A 27191-nucleotide genomic window follows, 5' to 3' on the forward strand; every position below is an offset into this window, starting at 1 on the left:
TAAGTATAATTATATGCAAAAGAACAGGAAGAAATAACTAAAGTAATACTTCCTCAAACTTCTTCATCCTATGAACATGAAACCGAAACCAGCTGAGCGAATCCTAGTATCAGATTTTGTAAATAGGTAATGATGACAGGACAGAAAAACAACATTTTCCTGGAAGACAAAAAATAACTCATAGGTCTAATAGACATGTCAAAAGTTCATAAGTATCTTCATTGAGAATAAACAAAATGTCCTTCAAAAAAGTTATAAAGAAGTAACATTGGCTTCTTTAACTATTTTTGTTACATCTACATCCCCCAACACGCACAATTAATGTATTTTAGACAAGACAAAAGTGAATACCCCAAAAGGATATCCCATGGCAGTATGCTTCCTACATACTACCTCTCACCAATAAACAAATAAATCAACACTTTGACTTGATTGAGTCATGAGGTTATTGTGCGCTCTGACAATGTAATTTTTTTTCTTTGAAAATGTCTATTTGATAAAGAGGTGCTTCTCTCAGTCTCAGCAGCAGTCATAGGACAGACTTGATATGACTCTTTTCTCTGTCTATATCAATGATGTCGCTCTTGCTGCGGGTGATTCTTTGATTATTTGACACCATTCTGTATACATCTGGCTCTTCTTTGGACACTGTGTTACCAAACCTCCAAACGAGCTTCAATGCCATACAACACTCCTTCCGTGGCCCCCAACTGCTCTTAAATGCTTGTAAAATGAAATGCATGCTCTTCAACCAATCGCTGCCCGCACCCGCCCACCCGACTAGCATCACTACTCTGAATGGTTCTGACTTAGAATATGTGGACAACTATAAATACCTAGGAGTCTGGTTAGACTGTAAACTCTCCTTCCAGACTTATATTAAGCATCTCCAATCCAAAATTAAATCTAGAATCGGCTTCCTATTTCGCAACAAAGCATCCTTCACTCATGCTGCCAAAGATACCCTCGTAAAACTGACTATCCTACCAATCCTTGACTTCGGCGATGTCATTTACGAAATAGCTTCCAACACTCTACTCAGAAAATTGGATGCAGTCTATCACAGTGCCATCCATTTTGTCACCAAAACCCCATATACTACCCACCACTGCGACCTGTATGTTCTCGTTGGCTGGTCCTCGCTACATATTCGTCGCCAAACCCACTGGCTACAGGTCATCTGTAAGTCTTTGCTGGGTAAAGCTCTGCCTTATCTCAGCTCACTTGTCACCATAGCAACACCCACCCATAGCACGCGCTCCAGCAGGTATATTTCACTGTGCATCCCCAAAGCCAACACCTACTTTGGCAGCCTTTCCTTCCAGTTCCCTGCTGCCAATGAATGGAACAAATTGCAAAAATCACTGAAGTTGGAGACTTATATCTCCCTCACTAACTTTAAGCATCAGCTGTCAGAGCAGCTTACCGATCGCTGCAGCTGTACACAGCCCATCTGTAAATAGCCCATCCAACCAACCACCTACCTCATCCCCATATTTGTTTTTGTTTTTCTGCTCTTTTGCACACCGGTTTTTCTACTTGCACATCCTCATCTGCACATCTATCACTCCAGTGTTAATTGCTAAATTGTAATTACTTCGCCACTATGGCCTATTTATTGCCTTACTTTATTGCCTTACCTCCTTACTTTATTTGCACACACTGTATACAGATTTTTCTATTATGTTATTGACTGTACATTTGTTTATCCCATGTGTAACTCTGTGTTGTTGTTTTTGTCACGCTGCTTTGCTTTATCTTGGCCAGGTCGCAGTTGTAAATGAGAACTTGTTCTCAACTGGCCTACCTGGTTAAACATTTTTTGAAATAAAATACATTTAAAAAATACCCTTAACCTGTATACTACCAACATAATTTACATGAATGGATTACCAACTGGGGTCATTTAGACCTCAAAAATAAACTATTGGAAAAAGCAACAATGATGGCAGAATATCTTCTTAATTTTTATTAGATATGAAAATAAAGTTTTATAAAAAATATATTTCCTTATTTTAGCAAAATTACAGTAATTGGCATATTCTGTAAATTAATCCTGAGAGACAACTAACAAAAATATGACATAGTTTTATTTATACTGAACAAAAATAAACGCAACATGCAACTAGATTTTACTGAGTTATAGTTCATATAAGGAAATCAGTCAGTTCATTAGACCCTAATATATGGATTTCACATGATTGGGCAGGGGTGCAGCCATGGGTGGGCCTGGGAGGGAATAGGCCCACCCACTTGGGAGCCAGGCCCACCCACTGGGGAGCCAATCAGAAAGAGTTTTTCCCCCACAAATGGGCTTTATTACAGACAGAAATACTCCTCAGTTTCATCAGCTCTCCGGGTGGCTGGTCTCAGAAAATCCTGCACGTGAAGAATCCAGATGTGGAGGTCCTGGGCTGGCATGGTTACACATGGTCTGCAGAGTTTAGTCCGATTGGACGTACTGCCAAATTCTGTAAAACGACATTGGAGACAGCCTCCGGTAGAGAAATTATCATTAAATTATCTGGCAACAGATAATGAGGTGGCAGGTAGCCTAGTGGTTAGAGCGTTGGGACAGTAACCCACTGTTCCCTGGTAGGCTGTCATTGTAAACAGGAATTTGTTCTTAACTGACTTGCCTAGTTAAATAAAGATGGACATTCCTGCAGTCAGCATGCCAATTGCATATTCCCACAAAACTTGAGACAACTTTGGTATTGTGTTGTGTGCCAAAACAGCACTTTTTTTAAATTGCCCACACCACAAGATGCACCTGTGTAATGATCATGCTGTTTAATCAGTTTATTGATATGCCACACCTTTCAGGTGGATGGATTATCTTGGCAAAGGAGTAATGCTCACTACCAGGCATGTTAACAAATTTGTGAACAACATTTAAGAGAGATACGCTTTTTGTGCATATGGAACATTTCTGGGATATTTTATTTCAGTTCATGAAACATGGTACCAACACTTTACATTTTGCGTTTATATTTTTGTTCAGTATATTTTCTTGACACACAGCCAGCAGTAGCACTACTGCTAGTGAAACAATGGAAGTGGTAGGGCCTATGGCAGGATGCTTCAAAAAGCATATCTAAATCCTTAAAGTAAGTTCAAACCAAATGTTATAGCAACCCAAATACAGGTTGAATATACAGTTGAAGTAGGAAGTTTACATACACCTAGGTTGGAGTCATTAAAACCTATTTTTTAACCACTCCACAAATTTAATGTTAACACACTATAGTTTTGGCAAGTTGGTGCATGACACAAGTAATATTTCCAGCAATTGTTTACAGACAGATGATTTCACTTTATCACAATTCCAGTGGGTCAGAATTTTACATACAGTAAGTTGACTGTGCCCTTAAACAGCTTGGAAAATTCCAGTCAATTATGTCATGGCTTTAGAAGCTTCTGATGGGCTAATTGACATAATTTCAGTTAATTGGAGGTGTACCTGTGGATGTATTTCAAGTTCAACCTTCAGACTCAGTGCTTCTTTGCTTGACATCATGGGGAAATGAAAAGAAATCAACCAAGACCTCAGAAAAAAATTGTAGACCTCCACAAGTCTGGTTCATCCTTGGGAGCAATTTCCAAACGCCTGAAGGTACCACATTCATCTGTACAAACAATAGTACACAAGTATAAACACCATGGGACCACGCAGCCTTCATACCACTCTGGAAGGAGACGTGATCTGTCTCTTAGAGATGAACGTACTTTGGTTCAAAAAGTGCAAATCAATCCCAGAACAACAGCAAAGGACCTTGTGAAGATGCTGGAGGAAACAGATACAAAAGTATCTATATCTACAGTAAAACGAGTCCTATATCGACATAACCGGAAAGGCCGCTCAGAAAGGAAGAAGCCACTGTTCCAAAAGCGCCATAAAAAAGCCAGACTACGGTTTGCAACTGCACATGTGGACAAAGATCGTACTTTTTGGCGAAATGTCCTCTTGTCTGATGAAACAAAAATAGAACTGTTTGCCCATAATGACCATCGTTATGTTTGGAGGAAAAAGGGGGAGGCTTGCAAGCCGAAGACCACCATCCCAACCGTGAAGCACGGGGGTGGCAGCATCATGTTGTGGGGGTTCTTTGCTGCAGGAGGGACTGGTGCACTTCACAAAATAGATGGCATCATGAGATAGGAAAATTATGTGGATATATTGAAGCAGCATCTCAAGACATCAGTCAGGAAGTTAAAGCTTGGTCACAAATGGGTATTTCAAATGGACAATGACCCCAAGCATACTTCCAAAGTTGTGGCAAAATGGCTTAAGGACAACAAAGTCAAGGTATTGGAGTGGCCATCACGAAGCCCTGACCTCAATCCTACAGAAAATTTGTGGGGAGAACTGAAAAAGTGTGTGCGAGCAAGGAGGCCTACAAACCTGACTCAGTTACACCAGCTCTGTCAGGAGGAATGGGCCAAAATTCACCCAACCTATTGTGGGAAGCTTGTGGAAGGCTACCCAAAATGTTTGACCCAAGTTAAACAATTTAAAGACAATGCCAATCAAATACTAATTGAGTGTATGTAAACTTCTGACCGACTGGGAATGTGATGAAAGAAATAAAACCTGAAATAAATCGTTCTCTCTACCATTATTCTGACATTTCGCATTCTTAAAATAAAGTGGTGATCCTAACTGACCTAAGACAGGGAATTTTTACTCGGATTAAATGTCAGGAATTGTGAAGAACTGAGTTTAAATGTATTTGCCTAAGGTGTATGTAAACTTCCGACTTCAACTGTATATACTGTTATAGGAATTCTGTTATTTATATAACATTTCCTGTAGAATAAAACATTTTACGGGGGAATACACACCAATACAGCAGCACTATGTGTACATTTAGAGGATAGCTGGTTTCTGTATTACAGTTCATACCACTGACAGATTTTTATGAGCTGTTTTGACTGAAACGAAGCACATACAGTATGGAAGTTAATTTAGATGTTGTACTCGGTCATACTTAACTATAACCAGTTATAACCATAGGCACGTACATAAGGTGCTCCATCGCTGCAGGTGGTCAAAGTCAGTGATACAGGTCCCCCTCCACCCTATGATAATATGTATAAGTTAATATGTGTAGATTTACAGCTCACCTGATTTCTGTATTGCAGTTCTGTCAAGTATTTACACCATTGGCAGATTTCTTATACAATTGGCAGATTTTTATATGCACATAAGTAAGGCTTTGTTCACTGTCATATGCGTGGTATAGAAAAGTGCAATGTTAGGCAAATACACAGGGAGCTATACCTCTGCAGATGATCTTTGTATTTTTACCTTTATTTTACTAGGCAAGTCAGTTAAGAACAAATTCTTATTTTTAATGACGGCCTAGGAACAGTGGGTTAACTGCCTTGTTCAGGGGCAGGACGACATATTTTTACCTTTTCAGCTCGTGGATTCGATCTTGCAACCTTTCGGTTATTAGTCCAACGCTCTAACCTCTAGGCTACCTGCCGCCCCAAGAATCCTGATACAGGTCCCCCTCCACCCTCTGGTGGTATAGATAACTTTGATATTATGTCTCCAGAGATATCTAGATTCAAATAAAAGTCATACTTATCAAATTGCTATAGAAGGAATTACATGTTTTTGGCTGGGGTCAAAATTACCCAAATGGGACATCATTAAAAAAAATGCCATATTGATTTAGATTTATTATGAACAAGTTCATTGACAAAGTCATGAAAATTTTGAAGAATTTAACTCCTCTTGGCTATGACCCAAAATATGCCTCTGGGGTCAAAATGACCCAAGTCGGTAGGTAGTATGAAGTTTAATGGAATAGCTCACCCCCATGTATTTTTGTTGTTGTTGCTGATTTCATTCAGCCCATTGTATACTTATCACGGCACACTGACATATGTCTCATAGACCCTATGGGCCTCTGTTAGCTTCATGATCTCATTATTCCTTAAAACCTCTTGAGGATACCCTAGGATAGGGGGCGCCACAGCGCATTTTGAAAAAAAATCGTTCCCATTTTCAACGGCCTACTAATCAAACTCAGAAGCTAGGGCATGCATATACTTATTATATATGGATAGAAAACACCCTAAAGTTTCTAAAACTGTTTGAATGGTGTCTGTGAGTATAACAGAACTCAAATGGCAGTCAAAACCCCGAGACTGATTGAAACAGGAAGTGGAATTCAGAATTGTGGACTCGACTTCTCATCTTTCCCTATAAATCACACCGTTAACCATGGTTCAGTGAGCACTTCCTATTGCTTCCACTAGATGTCGCCAGTCTTTTCACAGTGGTTTGAGCCTTATACAGTCGAAACTCAGTGAATGAGACTCTTTGGAAATTGGTCACAGGGGATGGGCCATCACCATTATGACGCCGTGTCTACCCCCACCTTTTTATTTGTTTATTTTATTTTTTTAATTTAATTTTTTGTTTTTGTTTTAAAGTTTGCACAAATCTTTATTTAACTTGCTGTAAATAACAGTAACATGCAAAACATAAACATAACATAACATAACAGCCAGAGGGAATCCAAAGAAATTAGAGAAAAATAAAAAAAACTATTATATCAAATCAAATACAGACATATATCGAATACATTTTGTTGACATATTGTTTTGTATACGTTTTAAAGATTCTACGTACTGTTCCAAATCAGATAAAAAAATTAAGAAAAGGGGCTTTTTCTTCATAAATTTTGATTTATGGATAAAAGATTTTCCTAATAAAATAAAGAGATTTATGACATACTCACGTTCAATTGTGGAATCAGTGTAGTAAAATAATATGTCAAACTTAGTAATATCAATGGTTGTATGCAATTTGCGGCTAAGATATAGTTTTACATCAGTCCAAAACACTTCACTATATAAACAATTACAGAATAAGTGTTCAATAGATTCAGTTTCTAGTTCACAAAAACTGCATTCACTGGTAACGTGAAATATATATTTAGAAAGCAAGCTATTACACGGATAGCATCTATGGATTATCTTAAAGGAGATCTCCTTTACTTTATTGGTCACCATAAATCTGTGTGGAGTGAGCCACGCACGGCGCCAGTTTACATCAAACGATGAAGCCCAACAAAATATCGCGGAGGGAATAGACTTCCTGTAGAAAATATCCCTTATTAAACGATTGTTGAATTTCGTATCTAGTAGACCAATGCCATTCACCTGAATATCGCTTACAATCGGAGATATTCCAAAATATGCATTATTCTGAAGTAAAGTTTTTATCCCACTAGGTATAGCTTTAATAACAGTGTCATATTCCTTGCTTGAAACCTCAAAGTTGTATATTTCCATAAATTCTCTCTGTGTAAATAGATTCCCACTGTTATTAACCAATTGGCTGACAAGAACAATGTTTTTCGAGAACCATTTATGGTTAAATAACATCTTATTTCTATGTAATATTGACCCATTGTTCCAAATAAAACATTTATGAGGTGAAAAGTTGTGTTTATACAACAAAGCCCAGCACATTAAAGCCTGCTTGTGAAAAAACCGCCAGTTTCACAGGAATTTTACCCACAATATATGGACATTGTAGTAAAAAATTAAGCCCGCCGAACTTCTGAAAAACAAAATGAGGTATAATATTCCAGAAGCTATGAGGATTTTTTATGTACCTTTTAATCCAGTTGACCTTTGATATCTGATTAAAGAGAGTGAAATCTAAGACATTTAGACCGCCATCACAAACCCTGTTGGTGATAACATCTCTTTTATCTTATGTGGCTTGTTTTTCCATATGAAGTTGTACAAAAGCCTATCTAAGGTACAGCAAGTGGATTTGGGAATGTCAATAGATGAAAAAAGATAGGATGCACGAGATAGCCCCTCAGCTTTGGATAAAAGCACCCTTCCTTGAAGACTTAAATCCCTCCCTAACCATGAGGATAATTTTTTTTGACAGATTCAGTTACAGGGTTCAAATTAAGATCATTCATAGCCTTAAGATTTTTGGTGATCTTTACACCGAGGTAGGTTACAGTATCTTTTTCAGAGATGTTACAATCTGCTGGGTTGACAGCTCCTTTCACAACAAACAACTCACATTTGGAAAGATTTAAAGTCAAGCCTGAGATTTTGGAGAACTGCTTCACGATATCCAATGCTAATCTAGCTTGAGATACATTTTTCAAAAAAAGTGAGGTGTCATCCGCCAGTTGGGATATCTTGATCTCTCTGGACTGGAATGTAATGCCTTCAAATGGACTTTTATGAACTAATGAGCATAACATTTGAGAAACTAACAAAAATAAAAAAGGTGAAATTGGACAACCTTGTCGTATTCCTTTGTAAATGTTAAATCTTGAGGATGTTCCATGACAGAGTTTGATACAGCTATTGCCACCATTATACAGAGTTCTAATAGCATCAACAAAGAAACGACCAAATTTCAAATGCTTAAGACAATCAAAGATAAAATTGGGACTTACTGTATCAAATGCTTTCTGAAAATCCAGAAATAGGATAACAGGGAAGTCATCTAATAGATCACGATACTCAACCAAGTCTAATATCAGCCTCAGATTATTAGATATATGGCGCCCTTTCATAAACCCTGATTGACATTCATCAATCAGATCATTTAAGCAAGACTTTAACCTTTTTGCAAAGATTAAGGCTATAATTTTGTAGTCGTTATTTAGGAGTGTGATTGGACGCCAATTATCAATACTTAGGAGATCCTTGTGTGGTTTAGGTATAAGAGTAATAACCCTTTTGCTTCAGAGAGGCAGGTAGTTCTCCCTTCTTTATAGCCTCCTTAAAGGTTTCAAGTAAAAAAGGTGCTATTTCTTCAAAGAAGGTTTTGTAAAATTCAGAGGTTAATCCATCACAACCTGGAGATTTGTTATTTTTTAACTGAGCAACCCCGTACTGGATGTCCATAATGGATACATCTTGGCAACAAGACTGATTGAGTTCTTCACTAATCGAATTAACATTCTCTATAGAATCAAGGAGATCCTTAGAGTCACTCAAATTGTTATCTAAGGAGTAAAGATTCTCATAAAATTTAGTGGTAAATTGTGATATCAACTCTCTATCCTCAGTGGTAACCCCATTAATTTTAAGTTTCCGAAGTGTGTTGAGTTCCCCTCTCCTCTTCTCCAAATTAAAAAAGTATCTACTGTTCTTTTCTCCTTTTTCAAGCCATTGTTTTCTAGATCTTATGAAAGCTCCTCTAGCCTTTTCCTCATACAATGTATCTAGTTGATTCTGTAAATCATTCAATTTAGCTTTCTCATTAAGATCAAGATGCTCAATATCTGTGATATCGGCAATTGTCTTAGAGAGTTCAGCTACCTCACATCTCCTTCTTAAAGCAAGCCGTTTTCCATAAGTAATACAGGCTGAGCGGATTTTAAATTTCAGCAGTTCCCAATATTTCCCATATTCTGCATTAGATGTAGCTAAACTCCAGTAAACAGAAATTAGATTCTTAATCACATTTTTAAAATCATCATGCAATAACAATGAGTTATTTAGTTTCCAGTAACCACCAGAGTATTTCTTACCATCATTACTGCATATTCTTACAGTCAACCATATGACTTTATGATCCGTCAGGACTGCAGGCAGTATTTTCACCTCTACAGTGTTGGGCACAAGACTAGAGGTTATCACCCACAAATCAATTCTTGATTGTAAGAGACGATCTCTATTACTCCATGTGTATTGTATCTCTCCAGGGTTTTTTACTCTCCATATGTCAATTAAGTCCAGGCTTTGGCAGAAATTCACCAACTTGTTCACACCAATGTTAGGCCTATGAGGCAATCTATCAGTCTCATTAGAATAAACCATATTAAAATCTCCACCAACTATTATCTGACTGGATGGATATTTTCTCAGAAGATTTTTAAGAATTTCTTCAATTTCCTCTAGAAGTAAGTTATTTGGAGGACTAGAACAGTATCCATATACATTACACAACACAAATAATCTGTCCATGTGGTTGATGACCGCTACTAGCCAATGTCCATTGGAGTCCATTTGAGTAAACAAAAATTTCCCTTTGAAATTGTGTGCTAAAATTGCAACCCCAGCTGAATAATTTGTCCCGTGGGCCAAAAAAATGTCACTGCCCCACTGATTTTTCCAATAATTATAGTCCTCTTTGCATGAATGTGTTTCTTGAACGAATACAAGATCTGCGTTGCAGTCCTTACAAAACAAAAAAAAGCTTTTCTCTTCAACATGTTACGTATCCCCCTGGCATTGATTGACATAAACTTCAAGTCCATATCTATAGAATAGAAAGAAAAATCCTATGCAATCTCAACTTTACCCTCTCTATAAAAAGTTGCTTCATATATGTATTAACAGAATTCTTAACTTGTAAAATAGTAACACCATGTTTCAAAAGTAGAACGTTCAGTTTGCAGTGGGGAAGGAACTACCTTGTAAACCTACCGACAGAACAAATCAAATCACCCCGGTCGTATTTCTTTACCGTTGGCGAAAAAAGCTCTGATTCCCCTGTAGTATCCACCGTTTCCTTGATTTCGGGCCTGTTGTACGAGAGGCCACAATTTTGCCTTTACTGCCTTGTCTGCTGCAGTCAAGTCCTCACCGAATCTAAGTTTTCTTTCTTTCAGAAAGGCGCTTTCCTTTGCTTTCTTCCAAACTGCATCTCTCGCTGTGCGAAAAGCAAACTGGATGATGATCGATCGGCTGACGATGGCATCTTGTTTCTTCCCAATACGATGAGCGACATCCACAGCCATATCCATATATCCATCGGGAAAGTCCGGTGCCACACGGTTACAGATGTCTCTTACTAAGCGCTTCACATTCTCATCCTGGTTCTCGGGGACACCGTAAAGCCGTAGCCCCCACCTTCTCCGGTATCGCTCTGCTTCCGATAAGCGCTCTTGCATGTCTGCGATGGTCTTCTCCTGAGCAATGCATTTCTCAGACGTAGCAGTGTTTGCAAGTTTAAGCTCTTCGATACTCTTGTATGCATGATTCAGAGAGGTCTCGAGGTCAACTATTTTTGATGTGTTTTCGCGTATCATTTTCTCCAGACCGTCGGCTCTTTCGTTTACAGCATCGATTATGTTGATCTGTAGTTCGCGCAAAGATAATTCTTTATGTGTCTTTTTGGGTGCAGGACTATTGACTGCATTTTCAGAATCAACCGAATGTCCAGAATCCTCCATTTCTTCTCCTGAGGAGTCAGGTGGCGGTTTTTCTCCAACGTATGAGTGCTCAGCTAGCAACTGCCTTCTCCTCCCTTTGCTCTTTCGCACATTTTTTCCTTCCATTTCTCAAAGTTATGAATCAAATTATCGGTCAACTAAGTGTTGTTCTCTATTGTGTTTACTATAAGCCAAGTTCCGTTACATTTAAGTAAGTTTGAGAGGGATAAAAGTTAAGGTTACTCGGAGCAAGCTGAAATCTCGTCTACACTCGCCGCCATCTTCCAGCGCCTCCCTACCCCCACCTTTGGAATGGGTTTGAAAGACAATTAAATCATCCCCCTCGAATCTTATTGGCTCTCTTGGTGTTACAGGCCCTGAAGATTAATGTTTTACAACGTTTGACATGTTTGAACGAACCTACAGGCGGGAGAATCATTTTATCCGAAACTTCAGCCCTGCGCACATCGGAGAATTTGGAGAGAGCCCAAGGACGCGCTACCAACAGCAGGCTAATGGAACGTGAAGTATGGACTTTTTCGACCGAAAATACATCTGTTGTGGACCTGGGATGCTTTCTGATGAAGACAACTAAAGGTAGGCGATTATTGACAATATTATACAAGATGAGATGTGACATGCGATTGTGCCAAGATGGCGCCGAGCTCTGTATATTAGCTCATTTTCTGAGTATCGCATCTCCTTTTTTCGCAAAGTGTGATTACCCAGTAAAGTTAATTTAAAATCTGGTATGACAGGTGTTCTCAAGAGATATTCATCTATAAATGTTAGATTGACAATATAAATTTAAAAAATCGTTATCGGATAGTAATTTAGGGGATTGTAGCATTGTTTACCGGGACGCATTTGAGGGGAAATTATTTAGTCAACGTCAGACGCCGATGTAAAATGCTGTTTTTATATATAAATATGACCTTTATTGAACAAAAGAATGCATGCATTGTATAACATGATGTCCTAGGGGTGCCATCTGATGAAGTTTGTAAAAGGTTAGTGCTGCATTTAGCTGTTTTTTGATTATATGTGATGCAAGTGGTTGGTCGGAAAATGGCTATGAAGCTGCTTTTTACGATGGACTCATCTAACATAATCTAATGATTTGCTTTTCCTGTAAAACCTTTTTGAAATCGGACGACGTGGGTCGATTCAGGAGAGGTGTATCTATAAAAAAAAAAAAAAAAATGAAAAAAAAAATAATAATTATGCTTTTTTTTTATGCTAATTGGCGATATGATTTTTCGCTGGATTTTGATCCCGCTGACGGGATCAGACGCTGGAGAGGTTATTAATGTGCTGGGTTTAGATTGGGACTGCTCTCTGCTAGGAGGAACAAGGAGCGTTGAACGTATCCTTGTCCTTATACAGGGATGATGATGATGTTGAAGATGATGATAATGAAGATTCTGGCTGCAGGCCCAGGTTCTCCACCCCTCCCAATACCCCAGAGAGTTTTTCCTCATCTCCAGGCTCTCGGTAAGCACGTCCCTTGAGTTGTAGCTCCAAAGCTTTTTCTGGAATGTGCCTTGCGTGTTGGCTTCCTTCTTGAACAGGATAATGTAGACCTTTAGCAGGAAGTGACAGAACAGGATGCCATAAGCGGAGATGAGGATGACCACCATCTCCAAGGCAGGATGGTACCTCCCCGTGGTGGTGTTGTAGACAGGGCCGAAGATGACCCAGCAGATGTAGATGAGCATGCCAAATTGATGAACTCAGCTTCATTGTAGCTGCCTGGCAGCTTCCTTTCTTTGAAGGCGAAAGTAAAGCCGACATGGGCCAGCAGGCCAATGTAACCCAACATGGCCCCGAACGCCTTGAACAGTCTCTCATCGCAAAAAAAACAGTCTTTCCTGCTTGTTCTTAAGGCCCTCCCACTTAGTCTGAGGGGGCTTGAGGGCCAGCCACAAGGCACAGGTGACAACCTGCAGGGATACACACACATCAATGATAACGTACGGGTGGTATCGCTTTTGAAGAACCAGCTTGATATCCGAGTCAAACTCTAAGGCCAGGACAATCTTTAGGGACTTGACCAGGATGCAAGAGACACTGGGTGAAGCTGAGGCCAAAGAGGACCTGGCGGGCCTGGCACTGCCACTCAGTGAGTTGACTGGCAAACAGCACCACACTGGCGAAGGTGCCCAGCAGAGAGAGGATGAGGAGGAAGATGGGGCCCACAGATGCCCACACCACGGGGGTGTTCCAGTGTTCCAGGAAGATGATGCTCATTATGAGGATGAGCAGGGCCCCCAGGGCAGCCAGTGCCAACAGGAGGTTAGCATAGATGTCATTCCAGCCAAAGAAGACAGACGTTTTTGGGGTACACAGGAACTGGTCATGGTGGAAATGGGTCTTCATGGTGGAAACGGGTCTTCATGGTGGAAACGGGTCGCTCAGGAGGCCCGCTGTCGAACAGTAACTAATCTTAGACCACAGATAACATATGAGATATCACTACTGGTATAAATATACAACACAACTCAAATACACAAAAACATAGTTTCATCACTAAAAAGACCACACTGTCAGGGGAGGGTAATCTAGTCATTAGTTGTTTATTCATTATTATGTAATTACTACGGGCTTCAACATAAAGCGTAATTGTTATAGTTGTAGATAATCAAATCTACTCTCCAATAAGCAGGCTGGTTTGTGGTCTTAGTTGAGGCTCAGCCTTAATTGTGGGATGTGCTCCAGGTTGAGTTGCTTAGCAACCGCTATGGACACCTGCGTATGGTAACCCCTGACAACGGCTAGGATGGGCGGAGTGGCGCCCTCTGTGGTGTTACCACCTGTGGACAATCCACCATTTAGTTAGAAAAATAATTTCCTGGTGATGTCGCTAAATAACAATGATACATTTAGGCAAGAATATAATGACATCTCCACCACCTTTATACATAAATCAAGCCCACATCTAACGTCATGGTAACCAATAAGTTAAATGTAATGTTTGTTTTAAAATGATTTTACAGCCATAAATAACACATCATATCCGGAGTTAAAGATAATATGCTGTTCAAAATAATCAACCTTGCCTGTGTTTTGGTTGCTGTCTCCAATGGTTCTTCTCATGAAGGACTCAGACACCTCAAAGGGTGTGGTGACATCAGAGCAGGATTCCAGGATGTGGTACCCCAGGGTGAGGTTACCTAACACCGGCCTGCCTGTTCACATCCTCCATTGCTTGAACCATCACAAGGGCCTGGACCAGCCGTGCCGTGTTGAACCTGAAATACACATTCTGCTAAGTTGATAGCTGATAGTGATGGTTTGTCTGTTTATCTTCAGCTCACAACACAATAAACCTTTACATACACTATAATATGCATGCTCACCTGTCACGCACTCTGAGCACTCTGGCTCTGTCACGAGCCATCTGGCTCGATGCTGATGTTGACGCTCTGTGGAGTAGTCCCCCAATGATGACGTCACCAGGGACTGAAGCAGCCTCCATTAACTCAACACTATCACCGTAGACTATGCCCAGTAAAACGAGTGACAACGTAAAAGCTACAAATCCCATTGTGTGTCATACCTCTCTTGCTCTTTTCTTTTCTTTTACTCTTCTATATCTTCCTCTGTCTCTCTCTGTCCCCTGCTTTTCCCCTCAATCTTGTTCTGTCACTCTCCATGTTTTCTTTTCTCTGTCTCTATATCTCCATTTACTTCTCTTCAGGTTGTTAACAGACTGAGCTCTCCAGAAGAAAAAACTTTGTTAAATAGTTGTCTAAATCTTCCATCATTTCTTCAAGGCTCTTTCTATGGAACTATACTGGGGGAAATACCAAACAGAACATGTAAAGTGTTGGTCCCATGTTTCATGAGCTGAAATACAAGATCCCAGAAATGTTCCATACGCACAAAAAGCTTATTGTTATCAAATTTTGTACACACATTTGTTTACATCCCTGTTAGTGAGCATTTCACCTTTGCCAAGATAATCCATCCAGCTGAAAGGTGTGGCATATCAAGAAGATGATTTTTAGAGAATTTTAGAGAATTTGTCAGTATGTCCAACCGGCCTCACAATCACAGACCACATGCAACCACGCCAGCCCAGGACCTCCACACCCGGCTTCTTCTCCTGCGGGATCATCTGAGACCAGTCACCCGGACAGTTGATGAATATGTGAGTTTGCACAACCAAAGAATTTCTGCACAAACTGTCAGAAACCGTCTCAGGGAAGCTCATCTGCGTGGTTATCGTCCTCACCAGGGTCTGACCTGACTGCAGTTCGGCACCGTAATCGACTTCAGTGGGCAAATGCTCACCTTCAATGGCCACTGGCACGCTGGAGAAGTGTGCTCTTTACGGATGAATCCCGTTTTCAACTGTACAGATGGCAGACATCGTGTATGGCGTTGTGTGGCCGAGCAGTTTGCTGATGTCAACATTGTGAACAGAGTGCCTCATGGTGGCGGTGGGGTTATGGTAGGCATAAGCAACAAACAACGAACACAATTTTATCGATTGCAATTTTAATGCACAGAGATACCGTGACGAGATCCTGAGGCCCATTGTCATGCCATTCATCCCCCGCCATCACCTCATGTTTCAGCATGATAATGCATGGCCCCATGTCGCAAGGATCTGTACACAATTCCTGGAAGCTGAACATTTCCCAGTTGTTCCATGGCCTGCATACTCACCAGACATGTCACACATTGAGCATGTTTGGGATGCTCTGGATCGACGTGTATGACAGCCTTCTCCAGTTCCTGCCAATATCCAGAAACTTCTCACAGCCATTGAAGAGGAGTGGGACAACATTCCACAGGCCCCAAACAACAGCCTGATTAACTCTATGCAAAGTAGATGTGTCGCGCTGCAAGAGGCAAATGGCGGTCACACCAGATACTGACTGGTTTTCAGGTCCAAGCCTCTACCTATTTTTTAAGGAATCTGTGCATATCTGTATTCCCAGTCATGTGAAATCCATAGATTTGGGCCTAGTGATTTTATTTCAATTGACTGATTTCCTTATATGAACTGTAACTCAGTAAAATCTTTGAAATGGTTCCATGGCTCACATCAACACCATCGTCCCTGAATCCCTAGACCCACTCCAATTTCGCATACCGACCCAACAGATCCACAAATGATTCAATCTCAATTGCACTCCACACTGCACTTTCCCACCTGGAGAAAAGGAACACCTATGTGAGAATGCTGTTCATTGACTACAGCTCAGCGTTCAACACCATAGTGCCCACAAAGCTCATCACTAAGCTAAGAACCCTGGGACTAAACACCTCCCTCTGCAACTGGATCCTGGACTTCCTGATGGCCGCCCCCAGGTGGTGAGGGTAGGCAACAACACATCCGCCACTCTGATCCTCAACATGGGGTCCCCTCAGGGGTATGTGCTTAGTCCCCTCCGGTACTCCCTGTTCACCCACGACTGCTCAGCTTATGGGGAGGAGGTCAGAGACCTGGCAGTGGGATGCCAGGACAACAACCTCTCCCTCAACGTGAGCAAGACAAAGGAGCTTATTGTAGATGACAGGAAAATAAGGGCCAAGCGTCCTGCCATCCAGGACCTCTATACTCTATACTAGATTGTGTCGTCAGCAAACTTAATGAAGTGGCCCAATATGTAACTTTTTGGGCAACCTGACTCCAGTCATCCAAATCATAGACTGTTCTCTCTACTACCGTACGGCAAGCGGTACCAGAGTACCAAGTCTAGGTCCAAAAGGCTCCATAACAGCTTCTACCCCCAAAGCCATAAGACTGCTGAACAATTAATCAAATGGCTACCTGGACTACTCTCTGTTTATTATCTATGCATAGTCACTGTACCCCTACCTACATGTACAAATGACCTACATTACCTCTACTAACCTGTACCCCCGCACATTGACGTGGTACCGGTACCCCCTGTATATATGCTCATTATTCTTATTTTATTGTGTTACTCTTTTTTACTATAGTATATTTAGTCAATCTTTTCTTAACTCTATTTGCTTAAAACTGCATTGTTTGTAAGGGCCTGTAAGTAAGCATTTCAGGTCTACACCGGTTGTATTCGGCGCATGTGACAAATACATTTTAATTTGAGTTGATGTTGCATTTATATATTTATTCAGTGTTGAATCAGAGAACAACACCTACCACCACTCTTTACGATCAACCAAGAGGAAGTATTCTAAAGACGCTTGGTCTGAACCATAGTGGAGATTCAGTGTGACATATAACATGGAGAATATGGGCTGTCCCACTGTTAGACCAACACGGGCAATGTGTCAGAGTAGGCTATGGAACAGAGCGACACCAACCAATGATATGTTCCCCTAACAAATCCTTTGGTGGACAAATGAACAAGTCTCATCAAATTATTCCTCCAATTTACTGAGGCCTTCTCTTTATGACAGAGTTACTACAGAGTTATGTGTTTGCAAGACACTCTCTTCCCCCCTCTCGCCCCCCTCTCTCTCTTTCTCTCTCTCTGTGTTTGTGTGTGAGTGTGTCCGCCTACCGGATTTTCTGTTTACCCATTTGTCTTTGACTGTTCATTTCTCCCCAATCCTCACACCTCGCTGTGTGTGTGTGTATCTGTTCAAGTGTGTGTTTGTGCACCGACCTCAGTGTGTGTATGTGTGTGTGTGTAACTGTTCATGCTTCGCTGTGGGATGCTTTGATTAGTGCCCCGCTGTGGCTCAGTTCCCAGCTGTCCCTGATTGAAACCAATCAGGCTTGTGATGGCCCAGTCGCTGTGACCCCTCACCCCGCCCACCCCCACCCTAATCACCTGCTGATTGGCCCTCGCCAAGCAACCCCTCCCGTCGGCACGGAAGGTTAATTTGGCCGTCGGATGGAACGGCCGGGAGGGAGTAGGAACGTGCGCCTGGTGGTATTGCATGAATATAGCAACCTGTCAATCAGACAGAGCAGGGAAGGGGGCTGGGAAGAGGGCTGGTAGGAGGGCTGGTAGGGTGGTTGGGTGGGAGGAATGCTGGTAGGCTGGTTGTCAGGCTGGCTGGCTGGGAGGCTGGCTGGTTGGGAGGAACAGTGGTTGGAGAGCTGGGAGGCTGGCTGGTTGGGAGGAACAGTGGTTGGAGAGCTGGGAGGTTGGGAGGAACGTGGTAGCAGGGCTGGGAGGCTGGCTGGCTGGCTGGGAGGAACAGTGGTAGGAGGGCTGGGAGGTTGGGAGGCTGGCTGGCTGGGAGGAACAGTGGTAGAAGGGCTTGGAGGCTGGCTGGGAGGAACGGTGAGAGGAACGGTGGTAGGAGGGCTGGGAGGCTGGCTGGTTGTGAGGAATGGTGGTAGGAGGGCTGGGAGGCTGGCTGGCTGGGAGGAACGGTGGTAGGCTGGTTGGTAGGAGAGCTGGGTGTGAGGAACGGTGGGAGGCTGGCTGGCTGGGAGGAACGGTGGTAGGAGGGCTGAGAGGCTGGCTGATTGGTAGGAGAGCTGGGTGTGAGGAACGGTGGGAGGCTGGCTGGTTGGTAGGAGGGCTGGGAGGCTGGCTGGAAGGAATGGTGGGAGGAACGGTGGTAGGAGGGTTGGAAAGGCTTGCTGGGAGGAACAGTGGTAGAAGGGCTGGGAGGCTGGCTGGGAGGAACGTGATAGGAGGGCTGAGAGGCTGGCTGGCTGGGAGGAACGGTGGTAGGAGGGCTGGAAGGCTGCGTGGCTGGGAGGAACGGTGGTAGAAGGGCTGGGCGGCTGGCTGGGAGGAACGGTGGTAGAAGGGCTGGGAGGCTGGCTGGGAGGAACGGTGGTAGAAGGGCTGGGAGACTGGCTGGGAGGAACGGTGGGAGGAACGGTGGTAGGAGGGCTGGGAGGCTGGCTGGGAGGAATGGTGGTAGGAGGTCTGGGAGGAACGGTGGTAGGCTGGTTGGGAGGAACGGTGGTAGGAGGGCTGGGAGGCTGGCTGGCTGGAAGGAACGGTGGTAGGCTGGTTGGGAGGAACGGTGGTAGGAGGGCTGGGAGGCTGGCTGGCTGGCTGAAAGGAAGGAGCGGTGGTAGGAGGGCTGGGAGGCTGGCTGATTGGTAGGAGAGTTGGGTGTGAGGAACGGTGTGAGGCTGGCTGGTTGGTAGGAGGGCTGAGAGGCTGGCTGGCTGGGAGGAATGGTGATAGGAGGGCTGGGAGGAACAGTGGGAGGCTGGCTGGTTGGGAGGAGGGCTGGGAGGAACAGTGGGAGGCTGGCTGGTTGGTAGGAGGGCTGGGAGGAACAGTGGGAGGCTGGCTGGTTGGTAGGAGGGCTGGGAGGAACAGTGGGAGGCTGGCTGGTTGGTATGAGGGCTGGGAGGAACAGTGGGAGGCTGGCAGGTTGGTAGGAGGGCTGGGAGGAACAGTTGGAGGCTGGCTGGTTGGTAGTAGAGCTGGGAGGAACAGTGGGAAGCTGGCTGGTTGGTAGTAGAGCTGGGAGGAACAGTGGGAGGCTGGCTGGTTGGTAGGAGGGCTGGGAGGAACAGTGGGAGGCTGGCAGGTTGGTAGGAGGGCTGGGAGGAACAGTTGGAGGCTGGCTGGTTGGTAGTAGAGCTGGGAGGAACAGTGGGAGGCTGGCTGGTAGAGGGAACGGTGGTGCTAGCGGGCAACGTTGCTTGTTTGTTTTCTGACTGTTTTCAATTATTCATATGTGTTTCAGTTCTTTATGATTAAAAAATTTGGTACATTTTCAAATAAAAGGCACAAGCAGATATTAAAAAAAGTGCAATTGTTCATTACTAAGTAAACAGGCCTTCCCAAGTATTTAGCTTGTTATTCTATTCGCAAGGCAACAATATAATTGGGTCATGACAGTCATATTCATAAGTGTGTCTGTCTGGTCTATTTCCGAAAGATCATTTGTTGAATGCGGACTCCATCTCCCACTTTATGATCATTCTTACGCTATCAGTCATCTTGTTACACTGCAGTAGTGTAGTTTGACCATAGGGAGGCAGTGTTGCACTGACAAGCATACAGTGCGTTCAGAAAATATTCACAGCCCTTTACTTTTTCCACATCTTGTTGTGTTACAGCCTGAATGTAAAATTGATTATGTTGAGATTTTTGTCATTGATCTACACACAATACCCCATACTTAAAAAAAAAAGATTAATGAATTATGAAAAGCTGAGTAAATAAGTATTCAACCCCTTTGGTGTGGCAAGCCTAAATAAGTTCAGGAGTAAAAATGTGCTTAACAAGTCACATAATAAGTTGTATGGACTCACTCTGTGTGCAATAGTAATGTTTAACATTATTTTTTGAATGACTACCTCATCTCTGTACCCCACACATCCAATTATCTGTAAGGTCCCTCAGTCGAGCAGTGAATTTCAAACACAGATTCAACCACAAAGGCAAGGGCTGTTTTCCAATGACTCGCAAAGAAGGGCAACTATTGGTAGATAAAAAATATAGAATTTAAAAGCAGACATTGAATATCTCTTTGAGCATGGTGAAGTTATTAATTACACTTCGGATGGTGTATCAATACATCCAGTCACTACAAAGATACAGGCGTCCTTCCCAACTCAGTTGCCAGAGAGGAAGGAACCCTCTCAGGGATTTCACCATGAGGCCAATGGTGACTTTAAAGAGTTACAGAGTTTAATCGCTGTGATGGGAGAAAACTGAAGATTGTTGGATCAACAACATTGTAGTTACTCAACAATACTAACCTCAATGACAGAGTGAAAAGAAAGAAGCCTGTACAGAAAATATTTCGAAGCATGCATCCTGTTTGCAATAAGGCACGAAAGTAAAATTGCAAAAAAATGTGGTAAATAAATTAACTCTATGTCCTAAATACAAATCGTTATGTTTGGGGCACATCCAACACAACACATCACTGAGTACCACTCTTCATATTTTCAAGCATGGTGGTAGCTGCATCATGTATGGGTATGCTTTTCATCGGCATGGACTAGGGAGGAGTTTTGGGGGATAAAAAGAAAATGTATAGAGCTAAGCACAGGCAAAATCCTAGAGGAAAGTCTAGTTCAGTCTTCTTGCCAACAGACACTAGGAAACAAATTCACCTTTCAGCAGGACAATAACCTAAAACACAAGGCCAAATTTACACTTACCAAGAGTTGCTTACCAAGACGACATATGAGTGTTCCCGAGTGGCCTAGTTACAGTTTTGACTTAAATCGGCTTTAAAATCTATAGCAAGACTTGAAAATGGCTGTTTAGCAATCAACAACCAACTTCAAAGAGCTGCGGCAGGTAGCCTAGCGATTAAGAGCATTAGGCCAGTAACTGAAAGGTTGCTGGTTAGAATCCCTGAGCTGACTAGGAGACAAATCTGTCGATGTGTCCTTGAGCAAGGCACTTAATCCTAATTGCTCATGTAAATCGCTCTTGATAAGAGCACTTCTAAATGAATAAAATGTTAAAAAGAATAATGTGCAAATATTGTACAATCCAGGTGTGCAACACTCTTATTAAAGACTGCCAAAGGTGATTCTAACATGTATTGACCAAGTGGGTAGGATAGTTATATAGTCCAGATAAATAATTTTTTTGATGTTTTTAAATTTTTTTTACAAATATTTTAGTTTTTCCTCCACTTTGACATTACAGAGTATTTTGTGTAGATCGCTGACAAAAAAAGACAATTAAATCAACTTTATTCCCGCCTTGTAACACAACAATATGTGGGAAAAGTCAAGGGGTGTGAATACTTTCTGAAGGCACTGTATGCTCCACACATGACTCCACACCATCCTCAGACAGGAAGAGGAAAAGACAGAACGCTCTACAGGTCAACACCTTCAGTTCAAGCTCACAAGTAAGGCTAAATACATTTTCTGGTGTTGTGGTTCAGTTTGTGTGCTGCTGTATTGTGTTGAAAACAGGACTTGTCAGAAGTCCACTGACCTCTTTGCTGAGAGAGAATTCAAACTATCCTCCCTACCCCACGGCTTTCAGCCTGTTCCTTTCCTACAACTTGATAGAACACATCACCCCCCCGTCCCCCGTCCCCCGTCCCCAGTCCCCCGTCCCCCGTCCCCAGTCTCAATATTCTCTCACTCAGTCAGTTAGTTTGTGTTCTGTCTTTGTGTGAGTGTGTGAGTTTGTAAATGTGTGTGTGTGTTTGTGTGCAGCGTGTGGCTGTTCCTCTCCCTCTCCTTATCTGGTGAGTAGAATAACGCTGCCAGATTACCATATCATTACCATATAATTTCCATGTCATTACCGTACCACTGCCTGCGATGGTGTGTGTGTGGACTCAGTATCAGATCATCAACTATCTTTCTCTCTCCCCCCTCTCTTTCTCCGTTTCTCTTTCTCCGTTTCTCTCTCTCTCTCGCTCTGTCTTTCTCTCTCTTGCTCTCTCTGACACAATTTTTCTGTCATAGATTGTCAAATCAAATCAAATTGTATTTGTCACGTGCTTCGTGAACAACAGGTGTAGACTAACAGTGAAATTCAATTAATGTCTCTCACCATTTCATGTAAACATAGTATTGTGACATTAATAATGTCAGTATGCTAATTGAAATAACAACAATTAACACTTTCCATTAGCACAATGTCCATTTCATGATGGCCACTTATTTTTGATGGATGGAGGGTCCTTAGGAATCTATGCACTGTGTTGTACTTTCAACCTTTTAAAGCAGGTGTACTTGCTGATTTATTGAAATTACAGCTGTGGAGAGAGGCACAATCGCTCAGCCATTTTGGGTCTAACCACTATAGATACAAATATAACACCAAAAAGAAATGGAAATGCACAAATTGCATCGATTTTTAATTAGTATCAATGGCAATATCCCAATTTTTTCCTCTAATAGGAGGTGTGTCTAGGACTTTCAGTAAAGTACCCAGGTAAGCCATTGAACCATTTTGGCTCCATTAGACTAACCCCTGTACACGCTTTTCACACCATTCTGCCCGGTGAGGGGGGGGGTTCTATACATCACGATGGGTATGGATTTCAAAGTGCAAGGACTGTTCAATGCACATCCACATTCAACCGAGAACACTCTGCCTGGGACATCATTCATAACTTCTTCACCGACGTCACTGTGGTGGTTTATACTTCATAACTTACAATTGCACTTTCATATTAGTACATAATTTTTCTTAATTTGAACTAGTGATACCTAGCTACCAAGTGGCTGGACCAGTTTTCCCAAAATGTACCAATATGTACCACAAAGTTTGAGTTGCTAGCTGATCTACTAAACCTACCAGAATGAAATATACAGTATGAAACTGATCATGACTTGATTTAATCTAATTTCACTGCGATTGGTTAGTCAACATGCAATATTACTTGTATACTTTCAATCACTGAGATGAATGATTTGCGTTTAAATGAACAAGATCAGATTAGTTGACCCTTGCCTATCTTTTCCCCCTCCCTTTTCAGTGACTGTGATGTGTTAATCAATACTTACGGTCAGTATGATCAATGATCATCATGCCTAAATACATTGATATGCAGGATATGGTGTGAGTTTTACAGTAGACCTAGCTACATAAGCTATTTGTGTGAGCATCTCTCTCTCTCTCTCTCTCTCTCTCTCTCTCTCTCTCTCTCTCTCTCTCTCACACACAATGTGATATATGCAGTACCAGTCAAAACTTTGGACACACCTACTCATTTAAGAGTTTTTCTTTATTTTTACTATTTTTTACATTGTAGAATAATCACAATCACCCGACCTCAACCCTCCACAATCACCCGACCTCAACCCAATTGAGATGGTTGAGAACAGCCAACAAGTAAGTGCTCAGCATATGTGGGAACTCCTTCAAGACTTTTGGGAAAGCATTCCAGGTGAAGCTGGTTGAGAGAATGCCAAGAGTGTGCAAAGCTGTCATCAAGGCAAAGGGTGGCTACTTTGAAGAATCTCAAATCTAAAATATATTTTGATTTGTTTAACACTTTTTTGGTTACTACATAATTCCATATGTGTTATTTCATAGATTTGATGTCTTCACTATTATTCTACAATGTAGAAAATAGTAAAAATAAAGAAAAACTCTTCAATTCATAGGTGTGCCCAAACGTATGACTGGTACTGTATATATTTTTATGAATTTGGTATCAGCATTACTGTCTTCGTTAAAAACTGTTAATCTGATCGATTTTGAATGTCCTTGGTCTTATTTATTTGTTTGAGGGCCCAGTGGCGCCATTAGGCCTTTAGATGACGCCAACTTTACCATATTATTCTGGAGGCATACTTACACACCCAGTCTCATGATGATACAGTATCTCTTAACTTCAAACAATGCAACATTTGAATTGAAATTTGTTTAGCTTCTTTCTATTCTGTGGCTGCATGAAATAGCAAACATAACATGAACATGAGATGTCTTCCTCTCTGTTACTCCCTGATGAAACAGTAACATCTATCATGTAGTTAAGCGGTGTGTTGAAAATAGATTCCACGATCCGGACTCGAGCGAGTACTCGATGCTGTGTGCACCTGTATGCGCACTGAAATCTAAGCCCATCGTGATCTATAGCACAGCCCACCAGGCGAAATTGCGTGAAAAGAGTGTGTCCCTGTACCTTACAGTCAGCCATGTCGGTTCCATTAAAGATTAGCCCCTGTACTTCACAGTCAGCCATGTTGGATCCATTATACTTGTAGACTAACGCCTGTACCTCACAGTCAGCCATTTTGGCCCCATTATAGAATAACCACGTAGCTCACAGTCAGCCATGTTGACTCCATTACAGACTAACCCTTGTACCACACAGTCAGCCATTTTGGGTCCATTACAGAAAGCAGAGTCATTTAGAGAGGGGGCCATGTTTGGGGTCACGCCCTTGTTTATGAGGAGCTGAATCTGATGGTTTTAAAATGGCGTCCGGATGGTGACAGACCCTGACTGCAGCAGAGGGGCTTCTATGTACCGCCCACTCCTGCTGTCCAACTACACTCCTCTATCTGCACTCTCTCTATCTGCTATCACTTCTCTATCCCTCTTTTTCTGTCTGTGCTCTGTCCTCCACTACTGCTCTCCAGTCACTCTCTCCCTGGATCTGTTTCTATACTGTCTCTGTGTTCTCCACCTTATCTCTATATTTTCTTTTAGTCTAGAGCTCTCTCTCCTCATTTATTCACTCACTACATCTCCTTTCTCCCCTTCTTCTCTCTCTCTCTCTCTCTCTCTCTCTCTCTCTCTCCCTCTCGCTCTCGCTATCACTTTTTCTCAAACGCACACACGCACACACGGACACACACATGCATGCAAGCACACACACACACACACACACAGTTCTCCTGCCGACCCAGGTGATGCATGGCAGTAGAGTGTGTACATTGTCTGTGTGATGGATAGGACTACCAGTGGATAAATGACTGTGTGTTGCCTCCAACCCCCAAGCCCAAGCTTAAATAAAACCACTCCTCTATATTGAGATGGAGAGAGGGCGGGACATAGAGAAGACGAGAGAGGGATATAGGGTGAGAAGAAGAGAGAGAAGGGAAGAGTGAGAAAGAGCGATAAGGAGATGTTTTGCCACCTGGGATGAAGGAGTTTGTATGTTGTTCATTGTTGATCTTGTCTCAGGTGTTCAGTGTTGATCTTGTCTCAGGTGTTCAGTGTTGATCTTGTCTCAGGTGTTCAGTGTTGATCTTGTCTCAGGTGTTCAGTGTTGATCTTGTCTCAGGTGTTCAGTGTTGATCTTGTCTCAGGTGTTCAGTGTTGATCTTGTCTCAGATGTTCAGTGTTGATCTTGTCTCAGATGTTCAGTGTTGATCTTGTCTCAGGTGTTCAGTGTTGATCTTGTCTCAGGTGTTCAGTGTTGATCTTGTCTCAGATGTTCAGTGTTGATCTTGTCTCAGATGTTCAGTGTTGATCTTGTCTCAGGTGTTCAGTGTTGATCTTGTCTCAGATGTTCAGTGTTGATCTTGTCTCAGGTGTTCAGTGTTGATCTTGTCTCAGGTGTTCAGTGTTGATCTTGTCTCAGGTGTTCAGTGTTGATCTTGTCTCAGGTGTTCAGTGTTGATCTTGTCTCAGGTGTTCAGTGTTGATCTTGTCTCAGATGTTCAGTGTTGATCTTGTCTCAGATGTTCAGTGTTGATCTTGTCTCAGGTGTTCAGTGTTGATCTTGTCTCAGGTGTTCAGTGTTGATCTTGTCTCAGGTGTTCAGTGTTGATCTTGTCTCAGGTGTTCAGTGTTGATCTTGTCTCAGGTGTTCAGTGTTGATCTTGTCTCAGGTGTTCAGTGTTGATCTTGTCTCAGGTGTTCAGTGGACTCATTATGATCATCATTCCCAAGACTCTCTATCCTAGAGAGAGGGAAGCAGGGAGAGAGGTAGAGAGGGAGTGAGGGAAGGAAGGAGGTGGAGAGGGGAGGAAGAGTAAGGTTGCAGGCAGTAGATACAGATATTGTGATTGTGTTTATGTCAGTGTGAAATATGATTAGTGTTCTCTCTCATTAGCGAGCTGATCAGCCTCGTGCCTTCCCCCTCACACACACGTTCACTCATGCACACACGCACACTTCACACATTCACATATGCTTGAGCTTTTATTTTTGTGAGTGTGCAATAAGTGCGTGTGTGTGTAAGTGTGTGTATGTGTGTGTGTCCTCATCTTAGCAGCGAGTGGGTGATTCCACAGGCTGTTGGCATTGAGCCAGTGGAGCTCAGAAGGGAAAAGGAAAGAGAGAGAGAGAGAGAGAGAGAGAGAGAGGCAGGGGCTGTTTAATTTGTAGCAGTTTTTGCAGCTCTCTGCTTCACTGTAATAAAAAATGGAGAGAGGGATAGATTGGAGGATGAGAAGGAAAGCGGGAAAGAAGGAAGCGAGAGAAAAAGACAGGCAGTTATTCTCCCTTTTAGTCTGTGCCAGGGGCAGGTGGGTATGGGCCTGGGAGAGAACCCCAGTAAACCTTGCCTTTGCCCAGTGAACTTATCATAACAACTGATGAAGATGACTGTGTTGAAATTAGAAATAGTGTCTTTTTGTCATTGGTGAGGATGATGAAGAAGAAGAAGAAGAAGAACTGAGGTTAGCGCAGTACATTTGGGCCAGTGCATTGAGGAAGATGATGATCATCATCTTGGGGTTAGAATGATGAGGATGATGATGATGATGGC

The 27191-nt window shown here is 42.3% G+C and overlaps 1 protein-coding gene across 1 annotated transcript; it reads right to left on the reverse strand.

Moving 5' to 3' along the window:
* Positions 1-18157: 18157 nt before the first annotated feature.
* Positions 18158-24764, reverse strand: LOC106607634 (extensin-like). Its single transcript, XM_045719526.1, has 2 exons — positions 24654-24764; positions 18158-19669 (listed from the first exon to the last, which is right to left on the reverse strand). The coding sequence occupies exons 1-2, from the start codon at positions 24762-24764 to the stop codon at positions 18158-18160; spliced, it is 1623 nt and encodes a 540-aa protein (XP_045575482.1).
* Positions 24765-27191: the final 2427 nt, after the last annotated feature.

Source organism: Salmo salar, chromosome ssa06 (assembly GCF_905237065.1).
Source record: "Salmo salar chromosome ssa06, Ssal_v3.1, whole genome shotgun sequence".
Taxonomy (NCBI): domain Eukaryota; kingdom Metazoa; phylum Chordata; class Actinopteri; order Salmoniformes; family Salmonidae; genus Salmo; species Salmo salar.

Excerpts from the sequence above, each read along its gene's own strand:
- LOC106607634 (XM_045719526.1), bottom strand. The coding sequence starts at position 24,764 with ATGGCTGACTGTGAGGTACAGGCGTTAGTCTACAAGTATAATGGATCC. Across the intron at positions 19,670-24,653 it reads CCGACATGGCTGACTGTAAG|CTCTACTACCAACCAGCCAG; the intron begins GTACAGGGACAC and ends TGTTCCTCCCAG.